This window comes from Semicossyphus pulcher, unplaced genomic scaffold (assembly GCF_022749685.1).
Source record: "Semicossyphus pulcher isolate SPU_LCO1_2020_fin unplaced genomic scaffold, fSemPul1.0.p SCAF_13, whole genome shotgun sequence".
Taxonomy (NCBI): Eukaryota; Metazoa; Chordata; class Actinopteri; order Labriformes; family Labridae; genus Semicossyphus; species Semicossyphus pulcher.
The window spans coordinates 25,211,059-25,235,218 of record NW_027211637.1 but is presented as its reverse complement, the minus strand read 5'-3'; the positions used below and the strand labels follow the sequence as shown (position 1 = coordinate 25,235,218).

Genomic DNA, 24,160 nt, shown 5'->3' with positions numbered 1-24,160 from the left:
GCGGAGGCCAGGGAGCTCGCTAAACTACACTTCCTCAATCTAGGACGGCCGCCTCCTCTCGTTCAAAATCGTCAGGTTTGAAATGTAGACTGCAGACCTGAAGATTTTGTTTACCCCGTTATATTCTTGTCGTATTTCAGATTCTGTACCACTCTGAGCCATCGCCTGCAGCGAAAACAGTAGTATTTCACTCTAGCCTCTCTCGCTGGGCCGTTCCTTTCCGAGGGAGGGGCGCCGCAACGAGTCCTGTAGCCTATGTACATAGGGCGCGTGATTTAACAGCTGAGCTAAACCGGCACCCAAAGTGAAATCTTCTGCTTGTTTGTTTATCAATCATATTTATTATGATGTCAGATTTATAATGATGATTTAGCCTTGCTTTCAGAGCGGCTTCATGGACGACTTTGTGGCTTTGAGTGACATATATTAATAGATCAATGGCACTGACATGGACAGATTTAGGGCTCTGAAAGATAAACCCCATGACTTTGGTGTTCCTCTGACTTTCAATCTACGTAGTGCCAACATCAGATCAATTTGAATTTGATTTCAATTTCAATTTGTTAGATGATATACACTTGGAGTAATGTGCTAAATTTACACACTAAACTAAGAAGGTGAACACAGTAAAGATACCTGCTCGCATCATCACTGTGGGAATGTTAGCATGCTAATAGAAATAAGCACTGCTATGTAGTCTTGTTCAACACTTTCATTTGTTACGATCCTCTGTAAAGTACCAATATTAAACCAAAAATGTCCTCAGATTCATCAATGTTGAAGGTTTTGGTGATGAGACATTGTTAACACCAGCACAGTGTAGTTAGTTGCAGGTACACCTTAAACTTTATCGTACATCAGAGGTTCCCAACCTTCCAGTTGAATATGAGCTGTGAGCATTTTTGCGAGTATCCAGTTTTTTTTTACAACTAAAACAAAATAATCTTTAACATTATACCTGTTTTTGTTGAGCTGACTTGCTGACCCCTAAATTATCTGCTCCAACAATTTTGCCGGGTCCTGGCCCCCATTTTGGGAAAAACTGAGATAGGTCACGACTGCACATCCAAGCCCCTACATGTGTAGAAATGTCTGTTTACCAGGTCTAGACAAGCTATGAAGATTGTACATTAGTGTTGCATGTCAGACTAATGTATCATGGCGATGCGTGACATTACTTTCACATTACCATCCCCACTCTATTTGCACTGTCTCAGTGTGAGAGAAAGAAATACACAATTATCTAAAAACTGTGGAAGCAGGTTGAAAAAGTCACAGTGAGGGTCTGAATATGTGATTTCACATTTCAAACACATTATAGATGATTTATGCACAAATGCAGCGCCCCTAGACCTGATTGTTTACCTCTCAAGGTTGGTGAAGGTGTTGTGACGTACGGATGTGGCTGTGTGGGAGTGAAAGCACAATGAATGGTTGCTGTCTAGGAAGGTCAGGACGGGGCTTTGTTTGAAACAGGCAGGATAGGTGCTGATAAAAAAAAAAACAAGAATCGTTTCCAAGAGAGCAACACAAAACTTCTCCTGTGTGAACCGAACGCTCTGTGAGGACAACGCAGCAGAGCCTGTGCACAACCCTGCATCTTCGGAACATACAGTGGGCGAGGATAAGTTCTCACAAATGAGTAAGACAGCCTTTGTTGTGGTGTATCTTGGAGAGAAGTGGGAAGAAAACTAAAAATAAGCCCTTTAGATGAATCTTTAACATCAGTTCTGGTGAGACACAGAGGCAGAGTCCAATGCAACCTGTTAAACCTGGACTGTTTAGAGGATGATCACACAGTAGATGCTGCTCACTATGGAAACATATTTTCCATCAGCCACAGTCTGAAAGCACAAATAAAGACAATAGAAATTATCTCTCATTCAAATTCAAAATACGGGCAAATTGTTTATCAAGAACAGACATCCAATGGCTGGGTTTTAATCAGGCCCTGATTAAGGTTTAGAATATTATTTCTCTCCACCTTTCCACTTTATTTTGTCTGACGCATAATTATGTTGAAAGGGTTTTGCATAAAGTTTGCTGTAAATGTGGAATCTGTGACCTCTATTTGATCCAGTATTTTATATGTACTTTATGATCATTATTGTGCAGAGCAGCTAACCCTTAACAACATACAAAGGTGTTTTTACTTGCAAATTAACTTATATTCATCCACAAGCATACTATGTGAAATTCAAAAGATAGATCGTTTATTTCAGGTCAAATGAGCGATTTGGATACAGCCTTAACCCCATGTCTCGCTTTCACAGCTGCCACCTACAAAGCTTGGTACAGGGGCACATCTTTTTATATTTACATGATTATTTCTGGATTTTGTCTTTTATAAGATTTGTTTAAAAGAAAAAAAAGATTGCGCGTTGTAGCATCAATATCGCTTGAATTTAAGACCAAATGTTAATGAATTTTGGAGTTTGTCCTTCAGTATTTCTATGATTGAGTTCTCTCATTCTTTGCTTTTATAGCAAGGACCTTGTAATATATTTGTTATTTGATTCAGTGGTCAAAGCCAGGTGACATAACATCTGAAAGTAGAAATACCACTCTTTTTACAAGCTGAATTCACAAAAAATAAAATACGTCCTTACACAATTCAGTACAGTCAATGATTTTGCTAATCTTCACTTGGTGTGGTATGACGTGGCTTACGGTGGCTAATGTTAGCTAACCTTAGTTTTTTATTCACTGTTAAAAGCCAGAATACATAACATCTTTATGTATCTCTTACAAGTTAAATTAAATAAATATAAAATACACTCTTGCACAATTCAGTACAGTCAAGGGTTTTGCTGAACTTTACTTAGTATTAGCCGTAGCTTACAGCAGCTAATGTTAGCTAACTTTAGTTTTTCATTCACTGTTTCAAAGCCAGACTACAAAACATCTGAAGGTAGAAATATATCTATTTCTTACAAGTTGAATTCACATTAAACAAAACACATCTTTGCTCAATTCAGTACAGTCAGGGATTGAAGCCTTCTGGTATTAACAGTAGCTTACGGTAGCTAATGTTAGCTAACTCCAACGCTTAGCCTTTTAAGTGATATTTCTTGACTTAGTGACTCTTCTCTGTTTGTGCTTTAAACATTTACCATTAACCTGTTATTTTAATTCATAGTCATGCTAGTTTCTGGTTAGTTTAAGGTACATAATCTCAACTTTCATTTATTTTATTATTGCAGGAATGTCTAGGTGAACTAGCGTTAGCTTAACTACTTGTTGTTGGATCCTGCCAAATTGTTTTGTCCCCACATAGTCGTCCAGTTTAAGACGTGTATAACAAATCAAATTTGTAGACATCTCCTCAGTGCTTTGTGTGTATCTATGAACCCATCTCCACAGTTTTCAAAAGTTTGTACTAAAAATCACATTTTGAGTCTGGAACGGTTTTTGGTTAGTGCTCAACGGAGAGGAAAGATAACTTTTTTCATTTCATGCAGCGAAGTGTACAAAATAGATTTGTGGGGTTTTTCGGTATCCTCAAGTAAAACACACACCAAATGTATTTTGTGTTACATTTACCGTAAAGTGGTCTATTTCCTGTGAAGTGCTCTCCACAGGGATCCAGATATGTCAACATCCAGGCAGGTCATGACTCATGTTGCATCAAAAGTAGAGTCTTTATTGATGAGTGGGAAAAAGAACCACCTCAGTTAAACTGTACAGTTACAGAATATCATCTCGCGAAGGAATGCCAGACGTAAAAATTATGGACCTCAGTTCACGTTTCGCTTCGTCTTTCCGTGTCATTATCTGTACAAGTTGTAACCCACAGTCTTGAATCTATGAAATGCAGTGGAATGCATGCTAATACAGTATGCTGTGCAAGTGTCCACATTTAGAAAAATTGACTGCACAAATATACCTATGCCTAACATACTGTAGGTCTGACATTTTGTATTACATGAATCTTAATTTGGAGAGACAATTTAATGTAGTCTAAGCCGGTTTCAATACACCAAACACCTCTGGGGTTGTTTTCCCACCTGTTTAGATTTGAATTTACTGAAATCCAGGACACTGAAATAGTGACGTTTATGTTGAGAAGGGAAATACAAACGGGCCTGGTAACATTCAAGTTTCCTTCAAATTAAGTGCCACTTCATTTCCTCATTTTTTTGTATTCTTCTGAGAGCATAACATTACTTTAAAACATTCCCAAGATCATCATTTGCAAATAAATGTTCATTTGCTAATGATTTTTTTTTTTTTTTCAAACAGCGTAATTCACATCATCATTCAAGTCATTAAATCCTATGGCCTGTTTGCAATGTACAAGTGTTGTTTTCTAATTATTCGGTCCCCTTTTTCATTATCCATCTAAAGTTCCCATTTGCTCGTACATTAAAAAATCAGACTACATTTTCAGTTACGGAAATCCATTTAGAGGATTAATTTCCATGTGATGATTGTTCAATTTTGCATGATTTTGAGACACCAAGATGAGGCTGCTTTCACACTGACTCAATATAACTGGAACCTATTCTATCATCATTATTTCTCTCATCCGTCTCCCTCCAGCCTCTTTTCTTCTTCTTCTTCTTCTACCTTTTCCTCTCGCACACACATACACACAATTGCTATATAAAAACACACAAGCAGGAATATACATTCCTGTACAGTCTATACAATATGAAATCAAGTCATATTTCAAAATAGTGTCATCTGCTTAACATGTATAGTTTACAAATAAAGGAAAACAGGCAATTTTTTTATGATACAAAGAAACCTGACACGCCCTAAATCAAGTCCAAAAAATCAAGCATGTTAGGGGCTTCTTGGGTTCACAACAGCTATTTAAATGTATCCAAGGTTATTGGGTCCATTCAATATTCTGCAGTCTCCTTTGAATTACATGAAAAGGCGTCCGGGGTGGTCTATAAATCCATTCAGACCCTTTTGAGTTCCTTGATGTGTTTCAGAGTTAGTAACGCTCTGATCAACACTTTCTATTCACAGTCCGCAGCACATTTCTTCAAGGATTTCAAACCTCTGCGTGTCTGTTTTGTGCCTCATGTGACACACAAACTCATTCTCAGTTGAAAGCTCTGGGGCGTGTCCCACTGAAATAAGGCAACATTATTTTAAAATGGCATCTGTCACACTTAGTTGGAGTGGTGATTGTTGTGATCTTTCCTATTTATTAATCATACAGTACATCATCAGAAATACAAACCGTTAAAAGAGCTACCAGGGCCATTCTAACCGCCCTGGTCAAACCTTTGCACCGGTCACATTTATTCAAATATCAACATTCTTAATGAAATGGCACTGTGCCTGCATTTGTTGGCAAAAATTTGATTTTGTTGTGCAACACAACAAAACAGACACTTAACCAAGGTGCATTACATCACGTCTATTCTCCAAGTTTCCCTTTAAAACCTGAAACATTCTCCTTTTTAAGCTATCACATAATGCAGTAGGCCTCGTCCTGGGGCAGGTGTTGTTTAGTCCTCCAGTAGGTGGGCAGGTGAGCTCGCAGCACTTTCCTCAGGTCCTCGTTGAGCAGGAGACAGAAGATGGGGTTGACTCCGGCCTGGGCGAAGCTCATCCACACCGTGATGGACAGGTACTTGTGAGGGATGGTGCAGGACTTGACAAACACCCTCCAGAAGCACGCAACGATGTAGGGAGCCCAGAGGACCAGGAAGAGCAGGGTGATGGTGTAGAACATCCTGCCCAGCCTCCGCTCAGACCTCACCTCCTCCATCCCGAGCAGCCGCCGGTGTTGATTGTGTAGATTCTGCCTGATGCCCAACAGAGTTGGCGGCATGGGACCACGACCGAACCCTGCAATCCAGTTAGCCGCGGCTTGACCTGTGGCCCCAGGACCGTGGAAGGTCCAGTTCTGGCTGATAGCCGGCACCAGCTGGACCGGTTTCATCTTGCGGTGCCGGTACTCGAACAGCAGCAGCTTGGCGTAGAAACCATGAGTGGCCAGGACCACCACAGCGAGCATGAGCATGAAGCCCAGGGTGTCGTTGGTCTTCAGGTAGCGGTGTTCAAAAATGCACTGATCCTCGTCACGGATGAACTTGTACGTCCCCACATCGAAGACGGGTGGGAAGGCCATGGCGACGGCCAGAGTCCACACCATGCAAATGATGGCGGCGCAGGTCCAGATGGTCATGCGCTTGGCGTAGAATCGATGGTGGGCGATGGCAAGGTAGCGGGTGACGGCCACACAAAACAGCATGAAGGCAGCGTGAAAACAAAACAGCACGGCCATAAAAGCCACAACTTTACAACTCAAGGCGCTGTAAGTCCAGGCCGAGCTGTTGTGGACGGAAACCAGCACGAAGGGGAAGCAGGCGGCGGAGCGGACTGCATCGGCCAGGCACAGGTCCAGGAGAAAGAAGTAGGGAGCCTTGTGAAGTGTCCTGTCTCGTAGGACCAGCAGGGAGACCAGTAGGTTGCCTACGAGGCTGACACAGATGATCAAACCCAAGAAGACCAGCTTAAAGTAGGCGGACACATCTGTGGCAGAGATTCCTCCACTGTTGCTGCTGCCGTCACTGCTGCTGCTGCTGCTGCCGCCTCTTGCCAGTCCGCTCTGCGAGGCGAGCACAGCCAGCAAACTGCCGGGGCCATCGATGGCAAAGCTCTGGTTAGCCATTCTATCACCTTCCACCTGAGCCTGCCTGGTTCGGCCCTTTTATAAACACTACTGATCCTCCTCCTACAGCCGTCGTCTCCCTCGGCTCTCTCTCGTCTTTACAAGGCGAGGCCGTAAGGATCTTTTCTACATGACAGACTCATCTTTCCTCTTTGTCCACAACCTCCCCACCTGCGAACAGAGACACACATTTTTTTTCAAGAATGAAAAACAAGATGTCTGACTTTCTTGCTAGCTCCACAACAGCAACACTTACAGAAACAAAACTCCCATTTAGCATCATTGATACAGAAGTGCTGTGTTGGACAACACAGTGGAAATCTCAGCCTTCCTGTTTCTCTATGGCTGGGATCAGATCAGCAGCTCTACAGCATGCCAGCTCCTTGGCTCTCTCAGTAATTACCTTGCCCGTTGCTAAGATACAACAGCTCACATACTTTGTGCAAGTGTGGGTGTTTGAGTGAATGCATGGGGGTGTACAGGGGGGATGGAGCAGACACAGTACAACCAACACTGGGCATGTCCAACAAACAGAGATGTTGTAAATGAGCGAAGAACATTTTATGCTTTGTCTCTGCTGCTCCGTGCGTGTCAAGATAGACGGTTAAGGAGCAGAGGGTGTGATCTAACAAAAACGTAACAAATATGAGAATATAATGGCAGAGCAGGCAGCCATTTGGTTTTATATCATAGGCCTTTGTGTGCCCACAAGTGAGACATTTTACTGTACAGGAAGAGGAATGTGATAGCGAGGCTTTAGTGTTTTAGCATTAGCAGTAAATCAGCCTCTTTTCAGGAAGACATGATTGATAAAAATGTGATAATTCAATCAAAAAACAAACAAACTGCCTCCCTGAAATAAACATTTACAGTCCTAAGGTGGTGATAAAACATAGCTGTGCTAGTCTGGGTGGGCCTTGTCTATGTAGGCCATGATACACAATGTGATTTGCTCTAACTGTAGCCTTATTTCTCCCCCTACATAACAGCCCTCTGCCACCTTGACAAATATCATTTCACCTGATTAGATGGCTGCCATGTCAGCTAGGCCTGAAACACGGGCTGGAGTGAAAAAAACAGATGAACAGGTGTCAAAATCACCTCTGCTGTGTGTGTACGTGTGTGCATGTTTGCGCGTGAGTGTGTGTGTTTGTGTGAGGAAGAGAGAGGAGGATGATAACCTACCTTTCATCGCCTCATTTTCTGCTTTTTTTTTAGGGTGGTGGGGGGGCTGTTCGTCTCGCACGGTAGAAAAAAAAACAAAAAACAATAAAAGGATCCCAGTCGCTTTGTTTCACCGCTTGTCAAATCGAGAGAAAAACACATAATAAAGCCTCATGCTCGTGCTGTGCTCTCGAGCTCAAACAACACCTGTTATGCATAAATCCATCGCTAGGAAATTGAGCAACATATAATAAACATAAGACGATGGAGGCGATGTCCTAATAATCAACAGCTGATCAAACAAATCCAGGATGAGGAGGACTCTGCCAAAATAAGAGACATGTATAAAAAATATCCACTGCCACCCTTTTACAGTCTCATACAGAGGGATGTGTTCATTTTGCTCTGTGTCTGAATATCATCCGACAAAACAGATTTTATGTTGCATCACGTCGAAGATGGATTTCCAGGAGGCTAGGAACAGACGCGATCAAAAATATATATATCTTGTTCTTGTTCATATAAATCCAAATGATGTCAGATTTTCAATGCTTATAATAACCCACCCACAAACGATAGAGAGGAAAAAAAGATCGCGCATCCCCTAAATGAATCGTCTTGGCATGTATATTTGCTAGTGGCACCAGAACAATTAGTCCACACAGACAACAGCCTCGATACGTCTCTTTTTCCCATCTTTCAGTCAAAAAAAAAAAGGCGATGTATTTACCCTGAACTGCTAATATGCAGTCTTTGTTTTGCTGTCCAGCGAAGGTGGACTACATCTTAATAGTCCACAATAAAAAGCCTCCATGACAGAAGAACAAATGCATCTTTTTGAGGCGGGTGACAAATCCAGCGATGTCACGAGGAAATTCACATCGCCGACGCTTGTCGAAATCACGATTCAGAAAAAAAGGAGAACACAGAAAAACAACGCGGCTGGATTAGGCGAATTATTCCTGAATAATCCCAATTATGGCTGCTTGCAAGGAGGCAGCTCGCACATTCGCGGAAACCGTCGGTTTTATTCGGAGAGATGGAGAGAGAAAGAGGGAGGGGGAGAGAAGGGGAGGGAGGGGGAGGGAGAGGCGGACCTGTGCAGTATTGTAGGCCATAACTTGAAAGTGATGTTTTATTCTAACCGTCTCTCTCTCTGGCATCATGTGTGACGCGTCTGTTGTCTCCAGCTGTCAACAAACTGTGTACCTCATTGGTCTCCATGGTCTTTTAGACAGCACTGGTCTGACTGGATGCCCCAAAATGATACAGACAGGCCTGACAGGGCAGCAGCAAGGGATTCTGGGTCCTCTGCTCTGGAGGAATGTCAGGCCAGGTTTTTTAGAATTAAACTATAAATATTGAATTTTTCTTGAGATTCTTAAAACATCACCACAACCATCATCCCATTCAGAATGCGGTGTTTTCATTCTAATTTTTTTTGCCTTTTATTTTCAATTTCTAACATTTTTAACATGCACACATATACATCCCTTTTTAAATTCATTCTAACTTTTATGTCATCCTGTTTTAGGGGTTACAAGGGTTGATTCAAGGGTTGGTCGTCACTGTCGCCCTTTTTACTTTGAGAGTTCAAGCCGGGACTGTTATGCCTCACCTTTAATGTAAAATGCACAGGCAGAATGGTGGGTCAAAGTCGTTCCACCGCTCAGGAGAAGGCTAACAGAGGTGAAATGGCGTCAGTGTAAAAGGCAGAGCTGGCAGGGTGGACCATCGCCATATGTGTGTGTATGTGAAGCCCTCGCTGGTTGTTTACATGTCACACATCTTTTTGCTTCCCTACACTGGGGCAGCTTTACGGCAGCATTGCTCGGTTCAATGTAAAATGGCAAAGGCAGCGTAACAGGCGCTGTGACGGAACTGCAATATAAAAAGGGCTAATGTTTATTACTGCCACACTAGAGGGTGCTGTTTCATCTGTTGATGTTTCTGTCATCTGTTTCTTCCAGGCCGCACAAAAAGACATCGAGAGCACCAATTTTTTATGAGTCTGAGAAATGTTTCCACGTTGTGTTTTGTGTAATAAAAGGAGGCGGGTGATAGATTTGATCTTGGTTCGCTTTTTAGCTGCTAGCTTATGCTAACTGAACTGAACATCTAAAATGTGTACAGACATGCATGGTCTCCAGAGGATGAATCCTTAAGATCAGACTGTTCCTTTAGCGCCTTCAGGAGGTTGAAATCTACAACCGTTTGGCTTCCTTATGATACAGTTCGAGTTAAGCTACTTCTAACAGTTTAACTGCTTCTTGTGATGAAATATCTCTACTTGAGCGAGCTACACTTCCCCTCAGAGTGACATCACAGAGAGAAAATACCGCCTTAAACTCCTGTTTGGTAATAATGTCACAACACTCACACAACCTCTGTTGAAATTTCAGTTTAACACGTCTGTTGTAAAATTACGCCGATTATCCTCCTTGGGTCAGTTTTAAGTCTGCTTTAATTTTTAATACATTCAACACTCGAGCTATGTGACCGTCACACAAATTAATCACTTCAACCTGTGTGCTCTGATTAATAATGTTTTAAGGCCTCATACGTAATCTGCATAATCCAGAGGATACCTGACATGTAAGGAGGGGTTTGAAGTGAAAAAGGTTTATATAAGGTTTAAAAAAAGGGTGGATTCAGTCGGACATAAAGGACCCTTAAAGGCAAAAAAGAAAGACGACATGTTTGAAATATCAGCCTATAATCAGAAATAGTCTGTGACAGCTCATCATGTTGCACTAGAGGAGGTTTCCTGAGAATTGTCAGCTCTCAAACAGCGCTCTTAGCTTACAATGGCCAGTGTGTAATGCACTCCAGCATGACACCATGACTTCAGTGCAATGCGTGACCTTTGGCTTCTATCTGCAGCTCAGGTTGCTATGTGTGTATTTCCACTTCAAGCGAAGCTGAGTGCGCTCCAGAGACAGAGGCGCTAAAGGCTCTGATGTTATTTTCGTGGTGTGTCAGTCAGTCTGTGTAAAATGTTCTGCTCTGCACTGCAGGGCCATTACCGTGCATGAAGCTGACATGCACACAGTACGCCGGCAGAGTGGATGAAAAGGAGGAGAAATAAACAAAAACAGAGCAGTACAGGGTATGAGACCGTGTTTTAATGGCAATACACTGCAAAAACTTTCATCACTTCAAACACATCATTCAGGGCATCAGTCTGTCTGTGAGGATGTCAAAGAAGTGCTATAAAATGCTGTCCTGTGCAATGACAACAATATGGGTTTACTAGGAAGAGAACAGGAAGACAATTTACCATATTCACACTGCGGCCATTTTCCTCTGACGTCATGCTCAGGGTGGAAACTTCAACTGCTAGTAGTGCTTTGTCTAGGTGAGGCTGCTTCATAGCTAATATTACCATTAACTGGAAAATGGCTGAATGTTAACACTTCTTTTTGATTGTCTTTTTAGAATTTGATAAGAAAGGTGTACTGTCCTAGCTATCTAAGGAAGAGGTCGAATGCTAACATGAGCTGTTGTCTGATGGTAGCTTCTGGGTTATCAAACATGTTGTTCTGTTTACGCTTTCACGATTGTATCGTATAAGGGCCTGTGTCCACTAACAGTGTTTTTTGCGCTGCCAGCGCACACAACCTCAATTTGAGAGCGCCTCTCATTGGTGCTTACTGTTTACAAAGAAAACATAAAAACGATGGAAAGGAGTCGTGTCCTGTCATTAGCAACAGCTCTAGACCTGGAAATTGAACCCTCGAAAAAATGATGATTAGCTTCTCCTCCACCATAGTTGTTGACAAAGTTGTCATCGGAATACCCGGCCCTTCTTGATTATAATTGTCCGGTGATGGAGAAGTGGAATTATCCAGTGCGGAGTTGTGAGGGTGTTTTACGCTGAGGACGCTGAGCGCTTAAAACGCTGAGTCACTGGTTTTGTGTATAGTAAAATAGTCGCTGCAAGTGTAAATAATGCTGTTAGTGGACACAGGCCCTTATATGATACAATCGTAAAAGCGTAAACATAACAACCTATTTGATAACCTAGAAGTTAGCATTCAGCTACTTCCTAGCTAACAACTATATTAGCTAGGGAGTAGCTGAATGCTGAAACACTAGCTGGTTTCCGGCCGTAGCTTCTGGGTTATCAATTATGTTGTTTTAATTTGAAATATCGTCCGATTTCTCTCCAGATTCTCACTGTTTATTGTCTTCTCAGTTGCTGATCAATCAGGAGGTGTTGAAATGAAGATTATCTGTCATATTTATATGATGTACAATCCAGAAACCAGCAGTAAGACATCATGACAGTGCTTTAGCTTCCCATCCTGACAAGATGTCAGAGTAATGGCTGCCTTGTGAATATGGTCAGTTGTACGTATGTGTTACTTGATGTGCAATACAGAGGAGGCTGGTGTTTTCTAATGATCACTTTCACACGTCACACAGGACAGTTTTCATTTGTTTTGTCCCACAAGTAGCAACCAGTTCAAACTAATATTGACTACATAGATGATCAGGTTTTCTATTTTTGGCATTAAGGCAAAATACTTCACATAACATGTCTTGTTTTTGCATTTTGTAAACAAAACTACATTTGTATAATAAGTCTCTTTATGGTAATGTTTTTTTTTGTCCCTTCTTAAAGACACAATAACACATGGAATTCACAAAACGTAAAATCATGGCAGTGTGGTTATAGACACAAATCCCAGCTACACTGACAACAATAATTCACACACACACACACACACACACACACACACACAAATAATTGCAGACCACTTATATCTGTGCCTAAGTATTAGAGTGATCACAATTCGGTGGTAGAAATTGGGAAATTATTATATATTATTAACAACTCTATTTTTTATCCAACAGAATACACGAAAATATTTTTAATACTTTGTCCTTGCTTTGGATTTTCCCATCGTAACCGAATAAGTCTTTAACTTGATGAAAACACACACTGACACACAACTTGAACAGGAAACTCGTCTTTTTTTTTACTCTTTGCTTTTTTTGGAATCATGAAAAGGCACTTAACTTGAGAACAGGTCTCTGAGTGAGTGAACTTTAGTGGCGTAATCACAAACGGTGCAAGACCAGAAATAGTCCAATGAGGAAGAGGGCGGCGGGTTCCTGCAACACTATCAAAAGGCAGACGACTCCACTCATAAAGACGATGGATTGCATCAGATTCCTGTTAACGTCACGCTCAGTCTGCAGCTCGGAAACCTCTGACAACGTGTTTGGTGGATCCTCTAATAACGTGCCAGGGGAAATCTGGGGAGCATTTTTCCTCTCTTCCAAGGCAGAGACAGACTGAGGAGCTGCGTTTTGGCTCACCTCAGTGACACCTGCACTCACTGAGGGGTTCTCTGCGAGTTCAGGTGGTGGTGGAGCTTCACCTTCTGCTCCCAGAGATGCCTGACTCTCTGCCACAGGAGAGAAAAGTGCAGGTGTACTGTCTTTATGATGTGAAGCAGACCTGCTGGAACCTTCTGATACACCTGCAACAAGTTCACTCAATCCCTCTGCAACCTCTCGTTCATAGCCAGAGACACACTGGGCAGGAAGTTCAAGAAAAGGACGACTTTCTGGGCTGTCCGTCGGCATGTCCTCTCCTGTTGTCAGCCTCAGATTCGTCTCTGCAGTTGGAGGATGCACACATGAGGCCTCTGAGGGAGGGATTTCCTCTCTACTGTCTGATCGCGGCTCTTGTTGCAAAGAAGGCATCAGAGCAGAGGGACTACTTTGCTGCTCTGACGTTTGTTCGCCTAATTCACAGAGGAGTCTGGGTAAAGGCTGTGACTTATTTGGACGCACTGATTCGCTGGCACAGAGTACAAAGGATGAATTAGTCTGAAGCGTGGTTTCGGAAGACGTACAAGGGAATTGTTCACCTGGGGATACGTTGAGAGCGGACGGTGTGTCATCAACAGATGGAAGCTCCTGGTTGGGTGGGACAGAGGGACCAGATGGGTGAACTGCAATCTGTTAAAGTGAAACAGTGAGACAAAAGTGACAGCTAGGAGAGTATAAAGACAAAGAGGGGAGATTTGTATTCCACATTTACACACAGAGAGAAGGAAAGCATTTAACTGCATACTAATGCTTTTCTGTGAGATGGATCCCATGCTGACACTGTAATTATGAGGAGATGCAAACAAAACAGGACAAATACGATGGGAACAACTCACATCTTGTTCAAAATAATTGGCCTAAATGCACGTTTTAATGCGTATTCTTCTCTTATGAGTAAAAACGACCGAATCCAAAGATATTTTATCATCAAGTGTACATGCAGTATTTCCAAATACTGAATTTAGAGGAGATTGTTTTTCCTGTAAATGCCAGGAACTGGAACTCATTTCTACTTGATTTTATCCAAAAAGGAAAATAGGTATTAATCAAAAAAAGCTTTGCCTGCTAAGTGGCTGGCGTAACAAACATTCAAGGTCAAAACCGAGATGAAATCATAACAATAAAAAAACACCAAGAGGAAGAAGTGCAAGAGCAAGACACATAGAGAGGCTAAGGCAGTGCATGTGTTAGATAAAGATGGATATGTGTAGACTTAACATCATGTTATAGTAATGCTTCAAGATGAAAACCCAGGTGTACCTTTTGAGTGCAAATCACCACAAAAAGACAAAAAGAATAATAAGAGTAAAACATATTTGTAGAATTTTGTTTGATGTAATTGTTGTTGAAATTGTATGCCTTATAAATTTACGCCTGATTCCTCTAAAGTTTTTAGTTAGTCTGAAATTCTTCCTGCTGATGCCCCACGTTATTTCCTGTATTTAATCTCGTCTACCTTGAGGCTCAGTTTTGGTTTGAATCTTAGTCAAACCATACTTCTGGGTTCTGTACGAAGACATCATGGGCGTTTGTCTGTTGTTTGCTACACGAAAGTGACAAGGAAGCACCTTCACACAGAACAAAGTCGGTCAAAGCGCTGAACTGTTTTCCCTCCGTCTCCATTGCAATCAAACCAATTTATTCACACATGGCAACTCAAAATTTGATGGAATACATTTGTTTGCATTCTAGCCGAGACTTAGACCAGATTTTGATATCACTTATGAGTCTGTTCATGAAATATGAAGCTGCAGCCAGGTAATTGTTAGCTTAGCTTAGCATAAAGACTGAAAGAGGAGGCTCCATGGAGTTACTGCTCTCATTAGCACGTAGGGAAAAAATGTAGAAGTAGTAGTAAAATGCTGGTTTAGGGCGGATTAAACAAACTAGATATAATGTGTTAATTATTGAGTTTAAGATTTGTTGGCACATGTGTCGTTTTACCTTTGTATAGAGTCAGACTAGGCTCTTCTCATGCATTCTTAATGCTAAGCTAACCATTTCTGGGCTCAAGCTTCAAATTTGACACACAGATGAGTTTGGTATCAATCTTCTCGTCTAAATCTCTGCAAGAAAGTGAATCAGCACATTTCCCAAAAAGTGTTAAACTACTCTTTAAAAGAATATGTTCAGTCATGATCACAAACATTGTCAATAAGACTGTATGAGGCACGATGGTGGGAATGAATATTAGAAATCGGAATAACCTGAAGGGCTTAAAGGGTGCAGTGGTTAGCGCTGTCGCCTCACAGCTAGAAGGTTCCTAGTTTGAATCCCGATTCGGAGATGTGGGCGTTTCTGTTTGGAGTTTGCATGTTCTCCCCGTGCATGTGTGGGTTCCCTCCGGGTTCTCCGGCTTCCTCCCACAGTCCAAAGACATGCTCGTTAGATTCACTGGAGACTCTAAATTGCCAGTGGGTTTGAATGTGAGTGTGAAAGGTTGTCTGTCTATGAGTGTCAGCCCTGTGATTGACTGGTGATCAGTCCAGGGCATACCCCACCTCCAGCATCCCCGCAACCCTGAACAGAATAAGCGGTATAGATACTGGATGGATGGAATAACTTAAAAGTGAAAAAGACATGAATTCACATTACACAGGGAAAACCATAGCAACATGCATCATGATATTACAACAATAAGCAGCAGACATACAGTACTCGTGCTACAGTGGGGAGAAGCGGGACATTACCTAAGTTGTTGCTGAAGCTTCAATGAGCTGTGAACAATATAAACAACCAAGCCAGTGATGATAAGCTTTAGAAGTTGAACAGAAATGTTTGTTATGTTTTATTAGAATTAGGAATAAAGCACCTCGCCTGCTTACCTGTTAAATGGGAAATGTGTCAACAACTGCATGCAAATCAAGATAATTTCAACATTTTCCAACACGTTTTTTACTAAATGTGTGTCGGCAAGAGGACTGTTTTGACCTGTGCAGGTCATGGACAGTTCATTGAGGAATAACCCAGATGTTGTTGAACAATCTATTGCATTAACAGCTGTTCGTTTCTTTCCCATTTTTATTTATTAACACTTACCTCAACGTCGATCTCAGGCTGTACGATGACTGGGCAGACGGCTGTCGGTCTGACAAGTCCTGACTTGGAGATCTCTGCTTCTTGTGCTGATGTAAAATAGATAAATACGCTGTGAGAGCCTGATTAGTTTGAATAGAGAAATAAGCAATTATCATTTTAATCTATAGTATGTATAATGAGCATGTAAGTAATTTTAGGGGCACTCCAACGATGTAAAAAGCCACTGTCAGTCAAAGCTGGTGTTCTCTGTAATCAATAGAAGCAATAATATTTGTAATTGGCGCCATAGCTGTGGGGAAAGTTGTACAAACAGCTCGTGGTTTTGCCCATTCTACATATAACACCCAGCATGCATTACGCCCCTCCCTCTGAAAGGAACGGCCCAGTGAGAGACGCTGGAGTGAAATACTACCGTTTCGCTGCAGGCAATGAGTCAGAGCGGGACAGATTCGAAATACGAGGTCTGCAGTCTACATTTCAGACCTGACGATTTTGAACAAGACGTGATTTCGGAGGCGGCGGTCCTAGATTGAGGAAGTGTAGTTTAGCAAGCTCCCTGGCCTTCATCAGAGAATGCGGAGGTTTTCCAAGGCCCACTGGAGAAGTGGATAGCGTCCTCCAAAGGCACAGAGCATACCTTAATGTCAACCATAATGGCATTAACTCCCCATAATAGCATGATAGGACTGAGGTTGAAATTTGGCAAACTGGCCCTTTAATTATTTGCTGAATCGCTGTATCGTGATATTATCGTTATTGTGAGCAGAATATCATGTATTGTATTGTGAGTTACCCTGCGATTCCCACCCCTAATATCATACCTTAATCGTTTTTTAATCTTTCTCTTGTTGGACCCACATTTTATGGAGTAGCACTCTAACTTCACTACTGCAATACCTCCATATGCACTATATTAATGTTTATTCATTAAAGCTTTTTTTAGACTAAACATGTCAACAGTGATATTGGATGACAGCATTCATACTGTACCTTTTTCCTCTTCCTGCTCATCCTCTGTATCAAAAACATCGTCCGCACTGAAAGAAAGAGAAATATTGGTTTCAGACAAGACAAAACTATTCAATAGTAAACACTCTTTACACGTTCTTACAATTTAAACACAGATGTAGTGCCTATAGGAATCAACATTATATTATTGGCTAAACTTGAGGCCTAATAATTATTAAGCTACTTAAATAGACAGTATATAGAGTCATCTTTACACTGGTTAAAATGTGTGAAGACGCAATTTGAAATACAACAATGGAAAATGTAAATTTGTTTATTATGTCTTTGTTGCTAAATCCTCCACATAATTACTTAAACATTTTTGTTTTTAAGTTTCATCTTGGACTATAAGGGCAACATCAGAAACAGGTGATAAATGCAGCAGCCATGTTTGAAAGAAAAGGACATAAACTTTAGCCCTGACGTTGATTGTCAAAGTAACAGTTTATACAGAAGGGATGTTTTGTAGAAGGTGGTTAAACACCTTCAAAGATACCTGTTTTGGCTAATACTATTTGCTGATGCTGTCTATGTGCTGAACATGACTATGTATCTTGTACTGTACATTTGTATACTTGTGTTTCTGAACTGCTAATCCAGCTAAGCAGGCTGTTTTTTTTAGCCAGAAGCCTCAGCGATGACCCATCTCGTTATACTGTTTGTTAAAATAGACAGCGAGGTGGGAAATTGCTGAACTAGACACTGTGGACTGATGGTTAGGGTCACTGAAAAGTGCAAGCACAATATAAGCTGGCAGCAGTCAGATTTCTAAAATTAAGTGGATGTATTGAATGTAATTTTGACAGAAATTAGGAGGAGAAATTGGGCCATTCAAGCTAAATTAATTTCTTTGAATCTTCCCAATGATGTATAATCCATGTCCAATTAACACTAATGTTAGAGTCCATCAAATAAAGCCATGATGCAATTAAAGCTCTCAAAAATAATAATGCTGAAATGTGTTTTGTAAGAGAGCACTACTGCTGAAAGAGGAGGGGGTTAACATTGCCAAGAGTCCTGCAAAGGATGCCAACTGAAATACAGGTCAAGAAGAGTACCTAGCATGTGACAAGGGCTGCACTAATGGAGTGGGAACAACCTGATGAGATGTTCATACCCCTTGTGCTTTTGCCTTTTGCATTTTTCATAATGGGTGATGTGAAGTCATCAAGTGCAGAGCTCTGCAAGTACTGTAAACTCTTTAGACAAGTTCTCAGGGTGTATTATGGCCAGCAGTGAGCCCGTAACAAACACCACAATTCACCATATTCACATGGCTGCCATCTTCAACTGGCATGCTCAGGGTGAGAATCTGAAACGCTGTTATAATGCTGCACTTCATGTCTTGTAGGCCTAATTGTAGTAAATCTAACTACATGTTAAAACATCAAAAGTTTCCAATTGATGAGCAACTGAAAACACAATGGATAGTGAAAATCTGGAAAGACATCAGACCAAAAAACAACTTTTTGATAACCCATTTGCTTCTGTTAGACCACAGCTAACTTTATAGCGTTCAACTGCTTGCTAGCTAACCGTATTGTAGCTAACATTGTATTGCATTGCATTGCATATGTTTGATATTCTTACACAATAAATTAGGAGAAGTCCAAAGTGTTTTACTTAAATAAATGTATGCAAGAAAGATGTTAAGGTATGTGCTTTTATTTCAAAATGTATTCATAACGCACACTATCAAACAGTAATGTAAGCTAGTAAGTAATGCTAACATGAGCTTTTCTCTAACAGTAGCTAACAGGTTGTCAAATATGTTCTTTTACTTAAATTATTGATGTGGCTTTGGTTTTCAACTGTCCATTGTCTTTTCAGTTGATAATTTATAGTGAAAGAGTGAAATGAAAAGTATTTGTTAGATTCCCTACATGTAAGTGACTTGCAACCTGGAACACAGCATTTTAAGAGCATTTGAGCTCAACCTGAGCAGGGGAAAATGGCCGCCATGTGAGGATGGTGTATGGCAAAAGGAACTCTTTGTAATATTTGGAAAAATAAACTCCTGTTTTCTGTAAGAAGCAGACAATAATGTATCTGAACGTTACATTTGAGATCTAAGCATAACCTAAACTTGATATGAACACCTTTGAATTTTTAGATTTAGATATATAATTCATTTTGTTACAGTAACGCCAATCGTGCCTTATCTAGGGATGTGGCCCTGTTTAGGTTGCCAAATGTATGCGAAAAAAAGATTAAGACAGAGGCGAACCTCTTCACAATCATGTCACAGTGTAGCAGAAAATTTGCATTGTTCAGGCCGCGCTCGCTTTTCACTTGCAGCTACATCTTTACCTGAGGTGGAAGCTCTTGAGTTAAATATAAACCAAACCAGTACTTCAAAACAGAAGCTGAACCCACTGTATGTGTTTGATATCAACATACAGTAAGTAATACATTTCTGCGTCTAGACTTGTTGTACAGTAACCTTCCCTCCCCCGCCTGACTTGTTATTGCGTTGAAAATCCAATTATCAGTGAACTTCAAAGCACCTCATGAATCTATAACGGTTAATGCGGTGGGGGTGCTGATACGGTTTCTGTATCCAAACTCCTCCTTTTCAATCAGTGACTCATCCACCCCTAACAACCCATCTGGCCCCTTTGTGCTACCAAAAAGAAATGACAGAGGAGACCTACATGACAACTACATCCCTCTGTTTGTTCCTTTATTAGCTTCTTGTTAGCTGACATCCATCGCACACTTTCACATTGACTTAACATGGTTTTCAATATTCCTGTAAGGGATTAGCTGACTTGAATGGAGTACAGGAGGAGGAGGAGGAGTGGTTTGTATGTCTCTAGCTACACTAGGGAAAGAGGCCAATCTTTTCGATTGACATTGCTCTGCTCCCATATGACTCTGATAGAAAAGGTCAGAGGTAAACTTGAATCAGGGGAAGCGTCATGCCTGAAAACGACACCTGCCCTTTGCCTATTTAGATCGCCGTCACACACCACTGGATGATTGGCATACCGAAGGGGGTGTGTGCTCTCTCAACAACTCTTTTTATCTCCTTTGGCAGAGTAAAGGGAAGGGTGTAAAGGCGTAACCTGGCATAACTGGTTTGATATTCACGCTTGTGCAACAACCTGTGTTTGTTAACATCCTGCCTTACTTAAATTCTTACTGTGCTAAAGCAGTCACCAGGCAGAACGACTGAATAAAGCTGAATACCCATTACACCAGGCCTCAAAGGGAATTAGTGGGCAAATGGAGCTCTGCAGCTGTCAAACAACCCAACTGTCTGGAGCTTTTGTGACTTGGTTTGCCTCCATCACTTTATGATTTGATTGATTAAACTGAAGGTCTGAAAATGTAATAATTCACAAATGATTTTCCCTTTCAACAACTTAACAACCGTTTTTTCTCTCAACATACCGACTCTGATACCTTGACTTGACCATCTGCTGCTACCAAGTACCCCTCTGATACCAGTGCAATAAAAATATACATATTATTATTACTCATAAAGAGCTAATAATCCTGTATGGATGTGATGTGATTGTTATTATTGTTATGTTCTCTCATAACACAGAAGGAATCCTAGCTTAATAAACAAGGTGAGCACCCAAAAGAAGCTAGGCTAGGGTTAGCGACAACTCAGCTAGCTACCCTTCTTGATATCATCTGTGTCCCAATCCAGGGACACAGATGATATCCATTCATAGCCTGCAAAGACCATCAAAGCTGAACTGAGATAAGGAGTATTTCCTGTTTGCGTCCCCAGCTTTTCCCTCCCTTACCCTTGCGTCACCAAACGCCGCTCCTGTCGCCTAGCAACAGGTAGCTAGCAGATTAACTTGCTAGCATAACTAACGTCACGTAACTTAACCTATATTATTTTTAAGATAATTTGTTTCAAGGGCCCTTTCGTTTTTTTTAACATGTGTAACGCTAGCTATGCAATTGAGCTGAACCCAAAAACTTTTAGATTTAAAAGTTTATTCTTCAGCCGCGTAAGAGTCCGCCACCTCGTTTCAATTGGCGCGTAATGCATCTTGGGATACATTGAGCCAACGAAGGATCCATCGGGTGCATCCTTCGCGGCCGAGAAATGGAGGACGAATTTTTTGTCTGGGACACTAGCTAGCTGTTAACCAAAGAGCACCAGAGAAACCCTGATTTTCATAATGAAACTACTCTCTTTTGTGTTTTTACCTGTCTAATTATCTTTCTGTAACTTCAAATGTTGGAAAACACTGACTGCTGACATTTAGCTAGCTTATCTAGTTAGCTGAAATGTTTCACTCTTCGCTAGCACAGCGGTGTTGGTGTTGTTTCTATTGGCTATCTATCTATATTTTGTTGATGTGCATGATACTGTTTATTTAGAAGAAGAAACAAGGTTATTTCTTTAGGGGGCAAATAAATTCTGGTATCGGAATGGTGATTGACTGACATACTTGATAATATCACATTTTATGCTACATCAGGCATTTCAAATGATGCTATCAGTATCGGAACATCCATTTTTAGAGTCTTTGCAAGGCTTTTACACAGATTGATGTTCAACAATAATGAACAGTGTGCAGATCAATCTGTTAAGTTCAGAGGTCAGATGAATCTCAAGTAGACAGTGAACCAGATAAACAAATGGTCTCCCTTATTCTGTTTCAGACAAATTAAAGCACAAACATGACAGAAGATTTACCTGTAAGCTTTTGGAGGTTTCAGGATACCTTTTACATGTTGAATTTCTTTAATTGTCTGATCTGAATCATCTTCATAGGACAGGAGCAGAGTCACCACATAATTCATAGAGGAGTTATTAGCCCAGAAGTCACCTTCAGAGGTTTCATAGCGAACAACAAACTCAATGCGAGAGCCGTGTGTGATGTATGGTGGTGCAAAGGATAGCTTGAAGGAGAACTGATCTGTGCTCCCATCATGGGATCCTTGGACATACTCTCCTGGGTGATCAAAGTAAGAAGCCCAGTTGTCCATGGTTGATCTGATGTAAACTGCCTTGTGGAAGGAGACGTTCAGGACTCTTATTACCCCACTGACGGCAAGTGGCTCATCCTCCACTGGAGACATCTGCTCAACCTCCACTTTGTTCCTGTGCACAGCCTGCAGCAGGGCACTGTCGCTGAGCGCGTTAAACTCTGGGTTCACACGATAGGTCGGTTCTCGCCCTGGCTTTCGATACTTTGCCTCCTCTTCCTCCCACCTCGCACTGTCTTCTTCCTCGTCCGAGTCAAAGGCGACAAATTCCTTCACATCCACCAGATCCCCACCTGTTGTATCGGCGAAGGAGACTCTTTTTCCGGCAGAAAACGCCAAGTGGATCCGCATGTACTCGGCAGTCTCGTCGTAGATGGACGCACCTCGCTTTCTGGGCACAGGGGAGCATCTTGGGATGAGACGGACGTCCTCGGTGTCATCGTCTTCATCATCTTCATCATTATTTTCCACGTTGTCTGTGAGGGACCTACTTTCTTCCTCCTCTGTCGACTTGCCATTTTTAATCGTGGTAAAAAGCCCTTCTTGGCTCGGTATAGTTAAAAAAGACATTTTTGCAGAAGTGCACACACATGGAAGCTGTGCGCTGAACAGGGTACATATGGCGTCTCCTACAAAACTACCAAATACTCATGATTTGCGCAGCAGCAGCAGCCGCCAGTGTAGATCCAGCGCTGTCCCTGCGTTACGCACAGAGCCTCTCCTGTCAGCGTGTGGCGTTAAATGTCACCCATGGAAAACATGTCTTTACTGCCAGCCCCTTGTGATAGTGTATCCCCTGGTTTACATGACTTTGTGCATCGCAGTTTGGCTGCTGTGGCGGAAGGAGCAGCCTCTAATTTTAGCACTGACCTACCGGGCTTTCCATGCTCCGAATTGGTCTTATAGGTTGGTATAATCCTACGACCCCCCCTCCTTGCACCGTTTGGTTCGGGCTGGCTAAACGCCCACTACTGGAAAAGGGATGTTAAATAAATATAATCTCAGGTGTGATACTCTTTAAATACGATGTTTCGAAACCATCAGTATGTGTTAAAACCTCTGCATCATCAGTTTAAAGAAATATTGTTCTTCTTATTATACTTAGCCTAATAAAGTGTTTTATTCAACTTTTGTGCAAGTTCATTCACAGCCTGATGAAAGCTTTCTCATTCAAAACATCGTTTTTTAATTCATCTGAGCACTGACAGCAATGTAGCTTACTGTTAATGCCATTGTTATGTAATCCCACTCCTGTAGCCTACAGGCCCAGTGGTTAACTCAGGCTCTCTCGGGCGAGTCTAAACAACAAAAAAGGGCAGCATTTAACAACATTTTCACTTCTGGAAGAGCAGCGTTAAGGGAACTTTATAAAGTTGACACTTAATCTCGTTTTCTCCACTGGAGCAGCGGCCTGGAGGGCATTTGACCACGTTTTGTACACTGGAAGGGAATCTTAAAGGGGCCAATACCTTTTTTTTTCACGAGGGCCCTCCCAGGGCACTTTATCACGTTTCCTACCCCAGAAGACCACTCTTGGAAGGAATGTTATTACATTATTTCATATCATTTGGGCATCTAACTATTTGAAAAAGCCCCATGTCCACCAGTGCCTGGGCCTACTAAAAATGACCTTTATATGGGGCAAAAAAAACATGATTCATATTTATATGTATATGGCACTTCACTGAAGAATGAAATTTAAGCACACGTGCAGAGAACCATTTGAAGTCGTAGTATCATATTGTAGGCCTATATGACTCATTAGGATGCTATAAGCCTAGTGAGCATCCATCTTTTTTCTAGGAATAAACACATTCCTGCTGCCATCTAAAACCGGCCGCATATGCACATCTTCCATTTTATTCATACAATCCAAAATCCTAGTAATCCCAAATCCTTGTTAACATCTGTTCTGACACCTGAGGGCAAGAACCATATGTACCACAGTGTAATCTGTGTAATGTATTACAAATAGCTAGATTCTAATATCACCTGCTCATTTTT

General features: G+C 41.5%; 2 protein-coding genes across 3 annotated transcripts; both read right to left on the bottom strand.

Moving 5' to 3' along the window:
• Nucleotides 1-3,622: 3,622 nt before the first annotated feature.
• On the bottom strand, nucleotides 3,623-8,661 carry LOC138590351 (probable G-protein coupled receptor 173). Its single transcript, XM_069660969.1, has 2 exons — nucleotides 7,823-8,661; nucleotides 3,623-6,808 (listed from the first exon to the last, which is right to left on the bottom strand). The coding sequence occupies exon 2, from the start codon at nucleotides 6,635-6,637 to the stop codon at nucleotides 5,429-5,431; it is 1,209 nt and encodes a 402-aa protein (XP_069517070.1). The 5' UTR covers nucleotides 6,638-6,808; nucleotides 7,823-8,661; the 3' UTR covers nucleotides 3,623-5,428.
• A 3,099-nt stretch (nucleotides 8,662-11,760) lies between these two features.
• LOC138589863 (protein phosphatase 1 regulatory subunit 3A-like) lies at nucleotides 11,761-22,977 on the bottom strand. 2 transcript variants are annotated; one of them, XM_069660335.1, is made up of 5 exons: nucleotides 21,864-22,977; nucleotides 17,177-17,223; nucleotides 16,187-16,272; nucleotides 15,838-15,864; nucleotides 13,692-13,777 (listed from the first exon to the last, which is right to left on the bottom strand). In XM_069660335.1, exons 1-4 carry the CDS (start codon nucleotides 22,724-22,726, stop codon nucleotides 15,838-15,840), a joined length of 1,023 nt encoding a protein of 340 aa, XP_069516436.1. In that variant the 5' UTR covers nucleotides 22,727-22,977; the 3' UTR covers nucleotides 13,692-13,777. The 2 variants fall into 2 exon arrangements, with proteins under 2 accessions (XP_069516435.1, XP_069516436.1); XM_069660334.1 differs by lacking the exon at nucleotides 15,838-15,864 and having other exon boundaries at nucleotides 11,761-13,777.
• Nucleotides 22,978-24,160: the final 1,183 nt, after the last annotated feature.

Coding starts and splice junctions, on each gene's coding strand:
- LOC138590351 (XM_069660969.1), bottom strand. CDS start 6,637: ATGGCTAACCAGAGCTTTGCCATCGATGGCCCCGGCAGTTTGCTGGCT.
- LOC138589863 (XM_069660334.1), bottom strand. CDS start 22,726: ATGTCTTTTTTAACTATACCGAGCCAAGAAGGGCTTTTTACCACGATT. Junction 17,224..21,863: donor AAACCTCCAAAAGCTTACAG/GTAAATCTTCTG, acceptor TCTTTCTTTCAG/TGCGGACGATGTTTTTGATA. Junction 13,778..16,186: donor AGCCTGAGATCGACGTTGAG/GTAAGTGTTAAT, acceptor TCACTTTAACAG/ATTGCAGTTCACCCATCTGG.